This window comes from Meles meles, chromosome 12 (assembly GCF_922984935.1).
Source record: "Meles meles chromosome 12, mMelMel3.1 paternal haplotype, whole genome shotgun sequence".
Lineage (NCBI taxonomy): Eukaryota > Metazoa > Chordata > Mammalia > Carnivora > Mustelidae > Meles > Meles meles.
The window spans coordinates 20897810-20914140 of NC_060077.1; the positions used below are offsets into that span (position 1 = coordinate 20897810).

General features: G+C 54.4%; 1 protein-coding gene across 2 annotated transcripts in view; it reads right to left on the reverse strand.

Moving 5' to 3' along the window:
- Positions 1-4339: 4339 nt before the first annotated feature.
- CHFR (checkpoint with forkhead and ring finger domains) overlaps positions 4340-16331 on the reverse strand; it is a 29675-nt gene continuing 17683 nt past the window's right edge. For both annotated transcript variants that reach the window (XM_046024807.1, XM_046024806.1), the window contains 10 exons: positions 16008-16162; positions 15758-15920; positions 13675-13817; positions 12140-12256; positions 11150-11233; positions 10562-10632; positions 9468-9555; positions 7423-7530; positions 6659-6731; positions 4340-5562 (listed from right to left, as the gene is read on the reverse strand). In XM_046024807.1, coding sequence (XP_045880763.1) covers positions 5520-5562; positions 6659-6731; positions 7423-7530; positions 9468-9555; positions 10562-10632; positions 11150-11233; positions 12140-12256; positions 13675-13817; positions 15758-15920; positions 16008-16162 — 1045 coding nt within the window. In that variant the 3' untranslated portion in view covers positions 4340-5519. The remainder of the gene's footprint in view (positions 5563-6658; positions 6732-7422; positions 7531-9467; positions 9556-10561; positions 10633-11149; positions 11234-12139; positions 12257-13674; positions 13818-15757; positions 15921-16007; positions 16163-16331) is intronic.

Below are 16331 nucleotides of genomic sequence, written 5' to 3' on the forward strand. Positions count from 1 at the left end.
AGGCTTCGAGATTGATTCAATCATTTTTAGCATGTATCAGAACTTTCTTCCTTTTACAGATGATTAATACTGCCCTGCCTAGATACACCACATCTTGTCACCCATCCGTCGGCGGACACATTCCAGTGCCTTGAATGTGCTGGTCGATGTTCCAAGTGTAGGGCTTAGCTGGGGACCAGGAGACAGGATCCCTCCTCCAGTCCGGCTCTGTTTGTGTGGGGAAGACCAGCCCTCCAGAGCTTCATTCATGCGAAGGAAACTGTGTCAGTGGGCGTGGCTACAATGACACCAGTCGTTCACTCGGTCTTCATTATGGCCTACTGTACTCCAAGCACTCTTCTAGATATTATACAACCCCTGCGGCCGCAGGCGCTTCCATCCTCTTAGACAACGGGACAGCACACGGAACCACGGGAAAGGAGGTGAGGAGTTGGGAAAGAGCAGAGTAAGGAAACAGTGTGGAGGCTGCTGCGATTTAGGGAGGACGTCGGCTGAGTGAGTGAACACATGAGTAAAGTAGGGAGTCGTGCAGGTCACTGAGGGAAGCGTTTCAGGCAAGGGAAGAGCAAGGAGAGGCCTGTTTTCAGAGTTCCTTGAGGAAGTTGTAGCTCAGCTAAGCTTGTCTGACAAAGAGGTGGGCAGACAAGGGTCTGGGGAAGAGCTTTACTGGAAAGGAATCAGCACAGAGGGGGAGGGGGTCTGCAATGAGGGGCAAGCTGCACAGGGTCTGCCAGAGCGGTTGGAAGCCACTGATGAGTTCCAGGCTCATCATCTTCAAAGGAGACAAACATACAAGGAGACAAACATACACGAACAAAAATTTGAGGGCACCCGGGTGGCTCAGTCAGTTAAACTTCTGCCTTCAGCTCAGGTCATGATCCTGGGGTCCTGGGATTGAGTCCCCATTGAGCTCCTGGCTCAGCAGGCAGTCTGCTTCTCTCTCTGCCCCACCCCTCTGCTCTTGCTCAGATGCTCTCAAAGAAAATCTTAAAAAGAAAGAAGAGGGAAAAAAAAAAAAAAAAAAAAAAAGAAAGAAGAGGGGCGCCTGGGTGGCTCAGTGGGTTAAAGCCTCTGCCTTTGACTCAGGTCATGATCCCAGGGTCCTGGGATCGAGCCCCGCATCGGGCTCTCTGCTGGTCAGGGAGCCTGCTTCCCTCTCTCTCTCTGCCTACTTGTGATCTCTGTCAAATAAATAAAATCTTAAAAAAAAAAAAGAAAAGAAAAGAAAAAGAGAGTGTGAGAGGCTTAACAGAGAGGCAGAAAGGAGCCGTCTGCCATGCGTTGGGGAGGATCCTGCCAAGCGATCCCTCACTGGAGCCTTTGCATTCACCGGCGCACTGAAGCAGCAGCTGACTAGTCTGCCGGTGATCCTGAGATGTGTGCCCGGGCCCGAGGTTTGGGCTGAGCGCACGACAGTGAACAAGGCAGGAAGATCCTTTCTGGGTTGTCGAGGCGAGACAAGCAGTAAGCAAGTGTTTACTTTTCCATAATGACAGGTACGGGAAGAAAACCAAACAGACGAACACTACATGGCTGGCTGGAGGGTGGCATGAGGTGAGTGTCCCCTCTGAGGAGGGGATCTGAACTGAGCCCTGAGTGATGGAAGACAGGACCATCTGGTGCTCTGTGGTCACTGTGCCCCTCTGAGAAGGCCCGAGCAGAGGAGGGTCCTGAAGATAGGGTGGGCAGAAGGGGAGCTTCTGGGGGAGGGGCAGGGCCACCCAGTCCTAGGCCTTCGTGGGCCACGACAGTTACTCTTTGCTATGTGACAAGCCCCCCAAAACATGGTGGCTTCAAACTGTATTAGTTCCCATAGTTACATTGGTTGGGTACAGTCGTGTGCTGGTGGTTTTTTTTTTTTTTATATTTTATTTATTTGACAGAAATCACAACTAGGCAGAGAGGCAGGCAGAGAGAGAGGAGGAAGCAGGCTCCCCGCGGAGCAGAGAGCCCGATGTGGGGCTTGATCCCAGGACCCTGAGATCATGACCTGAGCCGAAGGCAGAGGCTTTAACCCACTGAGCCACCCAGGCGCCCCCGTGTGCTGGTGTTTTAACAAACTTCTCTCCAGAATAAATAAGGACAACCCTGATTGGTAGCATTTCTATTGCCATGGTGTGAATCTTCCCAGCAGGGCACAATTCAAGCACGAACTTGAGGTGCACAAACGGGGTGGGGGGCAGGGGTGCATACCATCATAGAGTGCCTACCTCATGCAGACACACCAATACAGAGAGCCGAGAGAGCACACGTGATGGGGCAGGCAGAGTGAATTCATTAGAAGAGATGAGTCCTGAGTGCTTACCACCTGGGCTTCTAAAGTGACTTAGGAATTCCAAGTTTTCATGATTTTTAAATGGCTGTCCTCAAGTGACTGAGTCGCAACACTCCTGAGACCAGGACCGTCTCCTGGGAGCTGGCAAGGCAGCTCTTCTGCAGGTCACAGGGCTTACGGCAGGGCTGGTTGCCTTCAGCTGGTCCATCTTCAGAAGCGGGTCTCCCAGCGGCTGAGAGCAGGACGGAACGCACATATGCCTGTGTCCTGAGAGACAGGACAGAGTTGACTGAGGTCTGACTGGGCTGCACTCCATGTGCATCAAGGTCCTTGGAATTAATTCTGCAGGGAGCTGTGAATCTCCCCCCAAGTGTTTCTGGGCTCCTCCATGTCCCTGCCCCACATAGCAGCTGGCATCTCCAGGAAGACCACCTGAGACCTGCCAGGCACTCCCTCTAGGCTCTGCCAGCACAGTCCCCATGACGGTCAGGCCTCCGCAGGCTGACTGGCCTGCTGGGTTTACGCCCCAGAGCTGCTGTCCAGCAGCCGGTCTGCATTCCTGATGACAACCCATGCCACTCCCCTTCCTCTTGCCTGAGGGGGCCCACCTGCCCATGGGAGTGCTGACGGCCCAGGTGGTGGCAGAAGCCTCAGGTCCGGCCCATGATTAGGTCAGGGATGAGTTTCCATTTGAAGCAGTGGGGAAGTTCACCCATTTCTGCTTGATGGAAGCTGAGGCCATAAACAAAGGGAGGCAAGTGTTCCAGCACGGCATTGTCTCCTGCGTCCAGCCACACCTGAAGCCAGCTCTACACTGGGCTTTCCAAATCCCATCTGTCCCCCATTCATTTCCTCTCTCAGGCCTGAGGCTGGCTTCCTGCTGCCCCGTCCACCACAGCCATCCTGATTCAGAGCTGGGTTTCTCTGGGCCTCCTCTTTGCGGGCTGTGTGACGACCCCTCCACCTCCGCTCCCTGTCTGGCTTCTTCCCTGTGGCAGAATCCGCCCACACCACTCCGCGGCTCTCCCATCTGGGCCTGTGACTCTGACCCTGTCAGCGCTGCGGGATCGGACTAGTTGCTGGATTCCGGCAGCGGCCAGTGAGGATCCTCCACGGATGCGCAGCTCTCCTCACAGCTCAGACCCTCAGGCCAGGAGGGGGCACCTTGGATGTGGGCGTGAGCAGGGCTGGGCCCTCCTCTTGGGGGGGGGCATCAGAGCCCAAGAGGGACTCAGGCCTGGGGATGCGCGGGGTGAGGCTGCGGGAGAAGGAGCTGGCAGGAAGCAGGCAGTGAGGCCTGGCTGGGCCCGTGCCAGGGCTGGTCCCAAGTACCTGCAGACAAGTACATGGAGTCCCGAGCCGACCATTCACACCCAGGCAGCCTGTGACTGACACACACACACACACACACACACACACACACACACACCCAGTCCAACTACAGCCCAGCTGCTAGGGCGGTGGGAGGGTGCTGACAAACAGGAAGTCATGAAAACATCCTGAGAGCACTGTGGAACAGCCCAGGGAACAACTGCCCCGGCCCTGAGCTCCTCCCATGTGCTCTAGAACAGGGAGCCCAAGTCCAGCAGGGTCAGCCACGCACCAGGGAGCCCCCCGTCTAATGTGATGCATGTCCTTCCTTCAAGGGAGGATCCAGTGCAACCCGAGGGAAGTCACACGTTCTAACTCAGCCTTAAAAAAGCTGGGATATCTCTTGAGAGCCATGTCTTTGTTCCTACTTTGTTGGGAGGGAAAGGAGTGATGAGGCCGGGCCCTAAGATGGGCGGGCAGGCCTCCCTCCCACACAGGCTGAGCGCAGGTCTCAGACACAAAGCCACAGCTTCAACATGCAGCCAAGAGGCCGACACCTGGGGCTGGTGGATCCTTGAGACCCTGCGCCCTGTCCCTTCCACCGAGTCTTCGGACCTGGGCAGCCCCGCGTCAGCATGGCTCTTCTGAGAGCAGCGCTACCGGCTGGACCCTCAGGCCGTCACCAGTGACACCTGCAGCCTGCCCACGGTGACAGGAAGGAGCCCATAGCAGCCGACACGCAAACAGCGCACGGGGGAGAGAAACAGACACGGCTTGTTTATTAGAACGCAGGGAGGAGCAGGCCTCTTCCACAAACACAGCGCTGCTTCTCAGAGTCCATATCAAGAGCAAGACAACAGTTGAAAATCCTATTCCTGAGAAGAAGCAAAAAGTTACAATTTTGCAAACAAAAATAACAGATGATTTCAACAAAAGATAAAAAACGTATTTTTTTTTTAACAAAGAACAAAATTTCAAGTATTATTCCAGATGACATGGCAAACCCAACGCAGATCAGATCTAGTGGAAGCAAAGGCTCCTCGTGCTTTTGGGGGATGGGCTGCTCCAGGTGGGCCGGGCACCCGTGGGGCCCACCCAGCCTGCGGGAAGAATGGTGGGAACACAGCGGGGGCTGCTGTGCCAATAGAGCGACAAGCAGGAGCCCGGGCCTGGCTCCACGGCAGGCTCACGGTGGCAGCGCCCCACTTCTGCTCTCTTAGGACAGGGCCCCACGCTTGACGCTGGGTGTCTAGGGTTAGCAGTTCTGGACATCTGATTTTTTCTTTTTCTTTTTCTAATAAACAGAAACGTATGTTATTCTTTCAAATACCCTACTATCCCAATTTTAGTCAATTTGTAAATTATAAATTATATTACTTGTGCTACCGTTTGTGATAAATCTCACTAGAAGATAAGCACCAAATCTAGTACAAAGAGGCCTCAGCCGCCGTGGCCGAACCCGCAGCGGGGCATCCCGCGGGCTGTAAACTTTTGCTCCCTTTCGCGGCTGTAAACTTTTGCTCCCTTTCCTTTCAACAACAGACTTTCCTTTTCCTCCCACGAAAGCTTTCTTGAAGAGAGAGGTCTGTTGGAACCATAGTTTTGGGAAGGGTACAGAGAGCAAACCTGAACGTCATCGTCTCAATGGGAGGGGACGGCGACAGCAGTGCTTCGGCCAGAAGTGCTCCGGGCAGCTGAGCTCAGAGGAGGGGTGGGTCGTGCCCCAGGCCTTCCAGGCCACTGGGGCAGGCTGGGGGGTCTCGCTAAGAAGGTCTCACTCCATGAAAGTTGTCACACTACAGTGCCGGACACAGAGACCCCCAGCATCCCCTGGGGACTGTAAAATGCCCTTAAAATGTCTGTAGCCAGTATTTTCTGAAACGCTGTCATTGACCTCCAGTACCCCCAAGCCACCTTGGTGCCTTCTAGATGCTCAGTTCTTGAACCTTGTCTGTTCACAGATGTGATTGAATTTCCTGCAGGGAGAAAAGAGTGAAATTACCACAAAGTATTCACAGAAACGGATCCTGAGCTCACACGCTGGGAGAACCTGACAAGAAGCTGACCACATACGGGGCACTCATGGTGGCGTATTTTTAGAACCATCAAAGAAATTAACCCCTACGCCTTGTTCTTTAAATTTTAGAAGTCAGATATTTTTAGGTCATTTTCTTAAAGAACTCAAACTCTAAGCCTCCTCAGTGTCCAGTGTCCCCACGGACACATGGTGGTCCACCAGGGACCACCCTGCCGGACTGACAGACTCGCCGGCTGGGCTAGAGCACCATCAGCTCCCGTCGTGATGGGCAGGACAGCCCCAGAGGAAGACAGGGGTGCCTTTGCTTTCCTCACCAATGTTTTCACTAAGAAAGATTAGCAAGTTACTCGTGAAATTCCCTTCCCTGTACCAAAACAGTCTCCTACACGCTATGCTCAAATACAAAACAAGGGTTTCATTCCACAGCATCAGTCTCCAAGGGAGCCTTTACTTGGGCCCTGTCCCCTGCACTAAGAGCACACTCTCGGTGACTTTGACTTAAACCACGAATGACTGGGGATCCTCGTGGCCTCCTCCGACATCAGTCCGTGAGACTGACTGACAGCATCACCCCACCTACACCTCCAGACAACCCCACGTGGCAAGGCAGATGTCTCTGTGAGCGGGAAATGCCCGGTGAGTCACTGAGTTAGAGCCGTTACAGACACCTGCTCATGACACCGAAGACAGAGCAGGGCGCTGACCCCAGCCACCAACGGAAAAAGCACTAACTGGTCCATCAGCGGGGAGGGACGGCTGTGTTCTATGGAACACGGAAACAATAGCACTGTTTCATACACCACGTGACTTTAGACAAATAAAATGGCGAAATTAGCCTATTTACAAGTAAATAATTAACTAGTTCATGGACATCCTTACAAGCTGAGCTATCAACTTGGCCCAAACATTTAAAAGACAAAAAAATCAGCTTCCTGTTAGGAAAACAGGGGTGTGCCTTTCTGCAGGCGCCCCACACATGTGGGCGCCCCTCCCCAGCCCCGAGGACCCGTGCCTGGCAGCGGGGTCTCACTCACATTGCGTGGTGGGCCTTCACCTGAGTGCGGCAGTTGCGGCCCCAGTAGCAATCAGGACGGGACGTCACAGCCGCTAGGAAGAGGAAACATGACGTTATCTGTGATGCACATCACACTCACAAGCTCAGCTGTGTGAATTTATGACCCCAGGCGGACAAACAGCAGCAGAAAAGCCATGGCATCTGTCATGCTTTATAACTAGTGTCCTTGGCCTGTTCCAAGATTTCAGGGGGGAAAAAAAAACAACAAAAAAAACCCGACCCAATTTAGAAAATAAGACCACTGGGGCGCCTGGGTGGTTCAGTGGGTTGAGCTTCTGCCTTCGGCTCAGATCATGATCTCAGGGTCCTGGGATCAAGCCCCACATCAGACTCTGTTCAGCAGGGGGCCTGCTTCCCCCTCCCCCGCTGCCCGTCTCTCTGCCTACTTGTGATCTCTCTCTGTCAAATAAATAAATAAATAAAATCTTAAAAAAAAGAAAAAGAAAATAAGACTACTACAGTTGTCTATAGGTTGCTTTTGTGAATCTTGTTTTGGAAGCCTGCGTCCTGGCAGACAGGCCCAGAGCCTGAGCTGACCCCCCAGCGAGGATGGCCCAGAAAGAGGCATGGCCCCCACGCAGCCTGTCTGCCCATTTTTGTCCCTGCTGAGGCAGACAGCCACTAAGAACACGGAGCTAAGGCCCAAACAGGGTACCCATCACATGAAGGAACGCAGAAGCCAACCCAGGCAGAACTGAGCTGGGGCTGAAGGGGCTTCCTTACCGGGCAACTCGGAAGCAGGAATGTTCTGCCGATACTGGTACGTCAGCTCTCGGAAGCTCCGCAGGCCACAGCAGTAACACAGCACGGTGTTCCCCGTGATTCTGTAATCTGCAAGGGACACAGCCTCAGGCGGGCAGGCCAGTCAGCATGCAGCGTCAGCACAACAGCTGTGGCCTTACGAAGGCGTGGGACGCCCAGCCCTGATCCACACAAGGGGCGGGTGGGGGGGGGGCGCAGAGAGGATGGGCCAGATGTTCAGAAAACGAGAACGAAACCAACTCATTTCCTCACAGCAAAGTAATTCTACTGCATAAAAAAAAACTCAAGTATCTTAAAAATTTTTTAAAGTACTGAAAGGAATGAGTATTATTTTTCTCTTGACTTATTCCTAAGTATGTCACAAAAACCAAACAACACACAGGAAAGGACTTGTAAATCTGACTGCCTACAACTTAAACAGAAAACGGAAACACATACCCTGAAAGTAAAATACTCAACGATTAGTGGAAAACACATGTGCGACACAAATGACAACCTGTTGCTCCTTTATATAATAAAGGTACCCTATCAACCCAGACCCCCAAATCCAGACAGCCTACTATGGGCCAAGGTTAGAGACAGGCTAGTGAACCATGGAACAAAAAGATCATCAATTCTGTTAGTGCTCCAACACGGGCAGACAAAACGAGGATTTGCCCGGTTTGCCTGTTCTGTATTTCCAAGACCCGAAAGGCGACGCAGGGCAGCGGGCTGGAGAAGATGCTGGCCTTCACACCTGACTCGCGTCCTTACGCAGAGTCACTACGGCAGAGTCCCAACTGTGCACGGTGCTGTGCAACAACCCTTCCTACCTATCCCAACCGAACGGTTTCTTGAGCCTGCCAGAGCGCATGCTCCCCCGGCAGCTGCAGTGCTGGCTCTGAGAGCGGAAAGGAGAAAATCTCTTACTATCCTCTACTCGTGAATCGGTACGTGATGCAGGTCAAGGTATTGTGCTGAGCAAACAGGTCATAGAACAGCACGGTGGCAGACCTCCATTTACGAGGATGGTGTGCATGTGCAGGCAGGTGCCCGGCCGTGCTCAGCTGCTGGGACTCCCCGTGATGGTCACTTACCCTTCCTGCTTCCCTGTCACTCACACATCTCTGGCAGCCATGTCACCCTTACAGCAGTCCTTAAGAAGCTAACAGAGTTCAGGCCCTGTGCCGATGATTGGTCTGGGCAGCCACAGGGCTGCTGCAGAGAACACCCGAGATGCTCGTGAGACTGTGCCCACTAGACAGGAACTGTGAAGAAGCATCCCCAACAACTTCTAAAGTCTTTCATGATAATGTGTGTCTCAGAAAAAAAGGCCATCTGGGGCCCCCGGGTGGCTCGCTCGGTTGAGCATCTGACTCTCGGTTTCCACTCAGGTCTCAAGACATGATCTCAGGGTTGTTGGATCAACCCCACATGGGGCTCTGCGCTGAGATGGGAGTCTAGTCTGCTTGAGATTCCTTCCCCTCCGCCTTCTCCCTTTCTCTTTACTCCTCCTTGCACACATACGCCCTCTCTCTCTCTAATAAAGTAGTAAAATCTTAAAAAAAAAAAAATGGCATTTGCTGATTTACTGCAGCCCCCCCCACCCCGTGACAAAAATCCCATTTCACAGTGTACTGGGCGTCCTGCAACACTGGCCAAGACCAGATCAAGTTAGCAACACACCAAGTGAGGGGCCAAGGAGGAGCCCAAGGATCTGGGAACCACTAGCCCCAGGATCTCCACGCTGACAAAAGGTGCGGCCTGTCTCCACAGCTGGGCCCGCCCTTCCCCACGGCAGAGAAACACTAGAATACCTCCTGGGGGCTCAGGCCTAACTTTACATGCAGAAAACCAGGGGTATCAGTGCCTTTCTGTCGGCCTCCGTCAGGCGGGGGAACATAGGCTATGCCTGTGGGAAGGCAGCTGCGTGGGAGCCCCGGGCTTGGCCTGGCCGGCGTTGCTGCTTTTCCAGGAGGCCAAGCCAACGCCTCTGGAGAGAGGAAAGCAAGTGCGACGATGCTTACCGGACAGTAAAAACGCTCCCCTCTGCAGAGCCACCAGACTTTCCGTCAACATATTCTTCCATGTCAAACCCCTGGTTGCCAGGTAATTCTGTGACGGGGAAGAGAAACCTCAGCCACTAGCTTGGAAGAGGAAACACTAAAGTAACAAGGCAAACACCTCATAAAAGGCCCTCGAAGGTGGGTAAAGCCACAGCCCAGGCAAGTTTGACATGGCAGGGATTTGCGTCCGGCAGCTGGCGGGGAGCGCTGTGTACAGCTGGGGGGGGGGGTCTGCTTCCAAGGCCACAGGACACCCGGGACAGCCTGGGGGCCGGGCCGCCCAAGCCTGACTCGGTGACACGCTCACCACCTAGTTCTCAAGGGTTCTCGTCTGAGAACGAGCCTCGAAAGGAGGGCTAGCTTCAGAAGCCTGGGCGTGGCCACATTCCCTCCAAAATTCTGCCAAGACAATCCTCGCACAGGAGTGGCAGGACACCCCACCTTGGCCAAAGCAGCCCTAGGGCAGCAACAGGCCCGTGACCACGGAAGGACGCGTGGAGGGTCTGGGTCTACAATCTGCCGTGCAGACACACGGCTGCTGGGCTCCGTCTGTGCGAGAGTGCGGCTCACAGCCATGTAAGCGGAGCGCAGCATGCGGAGGAGCCTACTGCGCAAGCGACAGGGCCCCACGTCCTGTGCGCGCAGCACTGCACGCAAATGGGACGAAGCTGGGACTCTTGGCAAGGGACTGATGTGCACATCAGACACTGAACTTCTAAGAACTGGGCCAGCTTCTAAAGCATGAGAAGGAAAACATCAGAAAGGAGGAAACCAGAGACAGGCCCTGGTGCCACTGGAGGGCCGGCCCATTCCCCACCCAGACCCCGAAGCTCTGTGCCTGGGGCAGGCAGGCACTGGAGCGGGTCCTGCGGATTCGTGGCATAATGGGCGTGAAGGAAATACCTCCTTTTTGGAAAATGGGGAAACAGAGGAAAATACCCATGCAGTGCACTCAGCAGCAGTACCAGGAAGAGCCATTAGCAGAGCTGCATACCTCAGGGGGCCTCGCTTGGCCGGAGCACCCCCCATGCCTGTCCGGGAGGTCCGTCCCTTACCTTGAGGACATCCGATTCGTAGTGGTTGTTGCTCAGAACCCCATCCAGACACCTGTCACCCAGGTCTAGCTCTACCAAACAGGGGGAAGCAAAGACACCCGTCTTACAGATGCTCTATGAAAGCATCAATCACTGACACTAAGATAACCAAATTTCCTTTCTTACAGAGTCTAGAAGAATAAAAAGTTCCATATATAAAACACAGTTTTAAATACAGTTTTAAATAGATAAAATACGTCTTAAAAAGAGAACAGGCAAAATGACTTCCATTCCACTCCTTCCTGAAGTGGACTGCCCTCTCCGCCTCCTGAGCACCTGGTCTGGCGCATCGAAGACTCAAGGTCACGGCCAGACTGGACGTCTTTAGTAGGGCTGTTCGCACATAAGGACACCCTCCTGACTGAGCTCATATCCCTGTAGCTGTTCTGTTACTGCTTGGTTCTAAGCTAGAACAGAGTGACACTTCCAAACGTCAGACATACGCAGTATGTCAGGACAAAGTAGGGTCACTCGTGGTGGCCTCCCTCATCGCAGGCCACACCACCCCGCCCTCAAAGGCACAGAACTCAGCCGAAGAGCCGGCATTACCGCAGAACGGGGCCAGGCAGCCAAGGCAGCCGGCCCGGGCGCAGCCCCAGTACAGGTGGCAGAAAGGCTGCAGGCACACGGCACCTGTGGACACAGCACAGCCGCTAGTCAGGCCATTTCAGTGAAGAATAATTCAAATAATTCAAATAACCGTTAAATAAATGACACACTCAATTTTGACAGCAATCCCACAACTGCAAATTAAAAGCATAGGTTTTCACCTATTTTACTTAAAAGTGACACATTATAGGGGTGCCTGGGTGACTCAGTTGGTTGGGAGTCTGACTCTTGATTTTGGCCCAGGTCATGATCTCAGTGTCATGAGATTGAGCCCCACATCAGTCTCCCTGCTTAGCAGGGAGTTGGCTTGAGAGCCCCTCTCTCTCTGCTCCTCCCCTGCCTCCCCCTCCCCTACCGCCTTCATGCACACACACTCTCTTTAAAATAAATAAATAAAAGGGGCGCAGGGGTGGCTCAGCTGGTTGAGCATCTGCCTTCGGCTCAGGTCATGATCTCAGGGTCCCAGGTCCCAGGATCAAATCCCCCATGGGGGTCCTTGCTCAGCAGGAAGCCTGCTTCTCTGCCTGCCACTCCCCCTGCTTGTGAACGCATGTATGTTCTCTTTCTGACAAATAAAAACTTCTAAAAAATAAAATAAATAAAAATCTTCTTTAAAAAAGTGACATATTAGAGAAATGTTATGGTCCTGATATGGGGACAAACATCAGATGCAGACTTCAGAAAGAGACCGCCCGTATGTGGAAACTTGGTTTATGATGGGGTAGGCTATCAACTAATGGAAGAAGATGGTTATTCGATAGGATTGCACAGAGACAACCGATTCTGCAGATGGGAACACACAGCCACGTCTTTATACTGTGCACAGCAGTCAACACCATTCTGAGACCTAAGTCTGGAGGGATCCCCAGGAGGGGCTCCGTGGTGGGGAAGTTGCTCAGGCAGGGAGTATACGTGCACACCCTTACTCACACTGCTGGGGGGCGATGCGGGGGTCCTGCTCGCGCTCTGCTCTTCGGTCAGGCATGGGCTGGAAGCAGCAGGTGCATATGGCATGGCTTCCTTGAAGGGCACACACATAATCCTGGGCTGTGGAACAGACAGGATATCCAGGCGGCACATACCGGGACACAGGCAGAAAGAACAGGTTAGACCCCAATTCAGGGGAGTGTCTGGAAAGCACACGAGGGAACTCAGCCACAAAAAAACCCAGGGAGACGGGCGCCTGGGTGGCTCAGTGGGTTAAGCCTCTGCCTTTGGCTCAGGTCATGGTCTCAGGGTCCTGGGATCAAGCCCCACATGGGGCTCTCTGCTCAGCAGGGAGCCTTCTTCCCTCTCTGCCTCTGCCTGCCTCTCTGCCTATTTGTGATCTGTCTTTCTGTCAAATAAATAAAAATCTTAAAAAAAAAAAAAAAAAGCCAGGGAGAACTCTGACCTGTTTTCTTAAATAGCCAAACGACAGCCTACCATCGGAAAGGAGCCTTTTAAAAAAAACAGAACAAGGGGCACCTGGGTGGCTGAGTGGGTTAAACCCTCTGCTTTCGGCTCAGGTCATGATCCCAGGGTCCTAGGATCGAGCCCCGCATCAGGCTCTCTGCTCAGCAGGAGGCCTGCTTCTCTTCCTCTCTCTCTCTCTGCCTGCCTCTCTGCCTACTTGTGATCTCTGTCTGTCAAATAAATGAACAAAATCTTAAAAAAAAATTTAAAAAACAGAACAAAAAGTAACAGAGCAACCTCTCGGCTCAGCAGCAACATTTCCAAGCTCACTTGAAGGTTTCTAACGTTTCCTCAGGCTACAAAGCACACGCGATAAAACAATAAAGCAAGTTCTGTGTCTTCCAACAAGTGACAGGCCTGGTGGGCATGAGTGGCTGACCCCACCCCGGGAGCTGTGTCCATACAGCCCAGTCCCCGGACACTCCTGGCCACACGGGAGGTGCAGCCTGTGCACACACATCTGCTACAGACGCCGTCCCTCCGGGGACTTCCATCTGCAGTCTGAAAACGACAGAGCCCACCTGAGGGATGGCAGAGTCGGGAGGTGACCAGACGCTGCACTGCCCGTGCCTGTCTGCGGGGCCTACAGGAACCCATGGAGAGAGCCGCAGCATGGCGTCATGGCACATGGCTGTGAACACAGCTCTGGGTCACTGGCCTTGTGACAGGCTTGAAGAAACTGGGCCCTGTGGGGCCATGAACTACAGAATGGCCAGGGCCACAAACACAGATTCCACCTGTCCACTTTCCCTTTCTTGATGGCATCTGGCCCAAATGTCAGGTTCAGGACTAAACCCCCAGGACCGCCCAGGAGCAGAGGACCACGAGAGAACAAGTTAACTCTCTGGTTTCTCAGCCCAAAACAGACCTGGAGAAGCAACTGGTTATGAGAGGCGGCAAGGCCGTGGAGGCAGTGACAGGAGTCAGGCAGGAAAGGGAGAGGAATCCGCAGCAACAGCTGGATCCTACGTGGTCACAGCAGGACGACAGCATGGAAGGCAGCATCTCACCTGTCGTGACACTGGTGGAGGTGGACGGTGCATCCCCGGGAGCTGGTGCCACCCCTGGCTCACTGCCAGGCCCTGGGCAGGGGAGGGCCTGGCCGGCCTGCCGCCGGAACTCAGGGCACTGTCTGCATACGATGTACGGCTGGCTGCAAGGGGAGCACACGACGGCCACGTGCACCTGAGTGCGGAGAAGCAGGAGGCTCCTGCTCTCTGCCGTGTCAGGGTGGCGGCCACGCCCCCAGCCCCACAACAAGACCAGAGCCAGGTGCCAAGCCTGGAGGTGTCTTCTCTGCCCACCATCCCAGCTGCCACCGCCCAGTGTGTGAAGGGGAGGGACAGCCTGTCCCCGCTGGGCACCCAGTCAGCGCCCACCCAGAAGAGCAGTGGGGGGGGGGCTCTCTGTCCCTCGCCACCCTCAGCCCCCTTGGCGGCTCCTGACATATGGAGACAGGCCCTGCCCACGCCATGCTTCGGCACAGCTTCCCCCAGAGTGCAGCCGCTCAGTCCCCACACGGGGCGGGGCACGTGCTCACAGGCCTGATGCTGGGCGAGCCTGGAGCCACGTCCCGAGGCCGCCCAGCTTGCCCGGCGCACTCAGCACTTCCACCCCAGCGCCTGAGACAGTGTGTTCGGAGCTCATATTGTGCCCCAGCTGAATGCTGCTCTCCTCCAGGGCCTTCCTGCCCGGCCAGCAGCAGTCCTGCCCCGCCTAGCTTTATGCCCTTCAGCTGAGCTTCCTAAAAACACAGATGGTAAAAAAGAATCCACAGGAAACAGGCACAGACTCTTCCCTCATCTCGGAGAACGCCTTCCTGAGCCTGCCTCCAACAGCAGGAGCCAGAGAGGGAGGAAGGGGTAAGACCTGACTAGAAAACCAACACCGAAAATGCTCAACCTCATTTAGGAACGAGATGGCATTCATCTCGGGTGACACCGAGCGCAGGCAGGGTTTCCTGACACCCCTTGACAAACCTCCCAGAGGCCATCGCTAGGACCTTCCTGACGGGCACGAGATGACACAGGTGCCAGTCCAGCAGGACACCCTGGGTCAGGCTCTCCGACCTGACCGCTCCAGTGCCGTCACTTACCTCTGTCAACTAACGCACACGTGCATGAAACCATAACTGCAGGGTGTGTACCACAGCACGGCCTCTCAAGTGAGAATACTAGAAAACCTACAAAACCAGGTGTATGGCACAATCCCATCTTCGTACGAGCGTTTCTAAGTACACCGTGTTTTACTTACTAACAGAAGGAGTTTGTGTGGCTACCTCTACGAGTGGCCAGAAAAATGCACCATAATATGTTCACGCTAAAGTGATTTTTGATTCCTTCTGTTGGCTTGACCATCATTTGCTAAATTTTACAAAAAGAAACAAAAGATAGTAAATTTGGGAGGTTTGACTTTTGTCTAAGTCTGATGGCCTCCACCTGAAACTCAGACGGTGGACTTCTGAGTCAGGAAACGGCAGCTAACACCAGGTCTCATGGGATCGCATCCCCTCAGCCAGGCGGCTACGGCCTCTCCACGGTACCATCCTGACAAACGCGGACCATGCAGCTCCCAGTGCGGGACCCGATGCTCCCTGCACGAGCTGCCGAGTACGCGGGACAAAGAACGTGTTACATTGTGACGTCGTCGTAGCCAGAACCCAAGCACCTGACTACAGGGCGTGGGTTCTGGTGCTCTTCATCTTAGAAGAGTCGGCAATCAGGCCATTCGCTGGCCAGGATGCCCTGAACTCAAAAGGTACTGGGTGCCAATGACATCTCAGTAAAGCTGGAAGGAAATACTGATGAATAGCAGCAAAAAAGAAACGTTGTATGTGTACCTGAAGAGGGATGGGGCACTGGAGGAGGCAGGGTGGCAAGTTCCCACCCCAGTTACCCGAGGGAGTGGCTGTCTTTGGCTGGCGCCCACCCCATCCTCACTACACTCAAGGCAGCCAAGGTCACTGCCTGATGTCACCCACGAAAAGCGAGGCCAGACCGCGCAGGAGCCGGGCTGCTGGAGGCAGAACCCGACCCGGACTCCTGCACTGTCTGCCCAGCTCCCTGCCTCACTCAGAACCAGGCAGAGGCTCACCTCACGTCGGAGGACTCGCTGTCCACATCGGACAGCTCCAGCATGTCCTCTGAGCTGCCCTCCTCGTCGGAGAACGACCTCCTGACTTTGGGCTGCAGCATGTCTTGCGTGATCTTGTTCCTGGCAGCCATGCTCCTCACATCTTCCTCGCTGCGACTCTTGTCTGGAGGGAAAGGACGTGGCTCTACTGGCTGAGGGGCCCCGGACAGACCCCCTCAGCGGACAGGAACTGGGCGGGCTCCCCACTTGCCTGGGTGCTGGAGAAGATAGGCCTCCACCAGGTTGTTCAGGATATGGTTTTTACAGATCCTCTCGACGGGACAGCGGCACGTGGGGCACAAGGTGGAGCGTTCCATCCAGCCCGAATAGCAGGCCGCACAGAAGGTGTGCATGCAGGGCTGCAGGCTGAGGGCACAAGGACAGGTCTTCAGACGCCCCCGCAGATCACCCGCCGCTGGAGCATCTGTCTGCCAGGCCGCAGCAGCCCCCCAGACGCCAGGGCACGTGGGGCATGGCCTGCCTGGAGCAGGAGAAGCAGGGACCCCAGTTCACGCTGCCACTTTCCCCAGAGGAG